This window comes from Thamnophis sirtalis, unplaced genomic scaffold (assembly GCF_051295495.1).
Source record: "Thamnophis sirtalis isolate CommonGarterSnake01/CBP01778 unplaced genomic scaffold, rThaSir2_p1.2 scaffold_6, whole genome shotgun sequence".
Lineage (NCBI taxonomy): Eukaryota > Metazoa > Chordata > Lepidosauria > Squamata > Natricidae > Thamnophis > Thamnophis sirtalis.
In genome coordinates this window covers 126,827,812-126,829,657 of record NW_028261386.1, presented here as the reverse complement: position 1 = coordinate 126,829,657, position 1,846 = coordinate 126,827,812, and the positions used below count along the sequence as shown (strand labels likewise).

Sequence of the window (1,846 nt, the reverse complement as noted above, 5' to 3'; positions counted from 1 at the left end):
GATGGTAGTAATGGCAGGAGGGCTGAATATCTGTCCTCATATGTCACGATTTTGATTCAGTCTTTAGCTTGCTTGCTTTTTTAAGATCTACACAAAGTCAAATGCTGTAGCCAGCATATGCTAGACATTGCAAGGCTGGGAACCATAGATAGCATAGATAGGAGCAACAGTGAGATTTGTACAAAACAACAACAACAACAACAGAACAGTAACTTAACAACCCATTTTGCTTCTGCACAACAAGATAAACTGAGAACACATGGCCAGAAGAAGCACTAAAATTTCAGAAAATTTACCCCTATGTGATCTTACCTGTAAATGAGGTGGGGCAGATGCATTCATAGGAATCTTCAACCTCTTCTCTTTGGCTCTTTCTGCTAATGCAGCTGCCACTGTTGTGGCAAGGTTTACTGGAACACTTATCAATTTCTTGGCAGAACTGTCCAGAGTAGGGATGACTGCAGTGGCAATGGTAGGCTCCATCCCAGATACGACTTAAACATTTGCCATGACCGGAGCAAAACGTTGAGTTTGGAAACTTCTGACAAGCCTGTGGCTTCACTGTCACATTCAATCGAAGTCCAGAATGGCATAAAAGCGGTCCTCGTATTGGGACCTCTGCAAAGTAATGTGTTCCAACGCCAAGCCACTTGGGAGCAATTTGACGCGTCCCACTCAACCCATGGTCAAATAGAAGCTGATGCCGATGGACATCTCTTGGTTGAGGGCATCGGATAAACCCTTCCAAGGAAACATTTGCCAGGTTCATGCCGTAAGATTGAAAAGATGGCTCCGGTGAAACGAAGAGCAGATCCCCCAGTTGAAGTTGCAGAGGACAAATCTGGGATAATCTCAGAGGAACGTTGCCTGCAGTGCTGTTTCCGTGGTACGAATCAATATTCCAACATTCTGTGAAGAAGCTGGAGCAGACGTCTTGGCTCAGTGACCATTTCACTGTATGTACTGTTGGCTGGGTTTTCCATTCAGACACCAAGGATCTGTTACACAATGTCTGTCCACCTACCATGGAAAGTTGAAGGAGAAGTGCTATTGTGACAACAAAGGACTGTAGTTTCATTGTTTTTGAACCTAAATCACACAGCGCGCTCTGATGATTCGGCTCTTGAGGACAGAATGGATTCCTTCCATTAAGAACCTGTCGCAGTTGTTGGTCCTTTTTTGGTATCAGTCGCACCGTGTCTGCCTATGAGAAATACATAAATGAGAGACCCGAATATTTGTTTATTTATTAAATTTACAGGACACCCATCTCACTGTTGAATTGACGCTGGATGCAATTTGACACGTTGGGCCTGAAAAGCTAAAAACAAAAGGCAAAGGCTAGTAATAATGAGTTAGATGGTTTTTTATCCCCAGTTTTGAAATAACCCAACATGGAATAGAGATTATAACTCATCTGCTAGTGATGAAAGAAATGTCCTTCTGGGTTCGGCTCCAAGTGGGGGAAAAAGACACTGGAGACATGGAGGCTGTTTGGAAAGATGGTTTTAATGGTGGACAGGACCACATGGCTTGTGCTCCTGAACAGAAAAGCTGATCACATGCTTCAATGTTGGTGGAGAAGAAGAGAAGGGCTGAGGGAGGGGCTTGCTAGGCTTTTTAATAACCTGTTCAGTCCCACCTCTCTGTTTCCTGTTCCTGTGTAAGAAATGTATTCTGATTGGTTGTCAGACTCCCATGGGGCCATGCAGGGGCAACTCTCTAGGCTGTGTTTTGAATCCAGGTTTGGTTGAGTTCGCAGATGCCATGTGGTCAGTTGGGGCCAATATTATCATGCTTTCCTGTAGCTGAAGTGGAGAAGTCTTTATTATGTAAAGTGGACTGG

The 1,846-nt window shown here is 44.1% G+C and overlaps 1 protein-coding gene across 1 annotated transcript; it reads right to left on the bottom strand.

Annotated features, from left to right (window-relative positions):
* Nucleotides 1–298: 298 nt before the first annotated feature.
* LOC148045210 (protein eyes shut homolog) lies at nucleotides 299–1,200 on the bottom strand. The gene has a single exon (XM_087719048.1). It carries the CDS (start codon nucleotides 1,076–1,078, stop codon nucleotides 299–301), a length of 780 nt encoding a protein of 259 aa, XP_087575174.1. The 5' UTR covers nucleotides 1,079–1,200.
* Between the last annotated feature and the right edge of the window lie 646 nt (nucleotides 1,201–1,846).

What these genes read in the sequence shown, in the direction of transcription:
- LOC148045210 (XM_087719048.1), bottom strand. Translation starts at nt 1,078, where the DNA reads ATGAAACTACAGTCCTTTGTTGTCACAATAGCACTTCTCCTTCAACTT.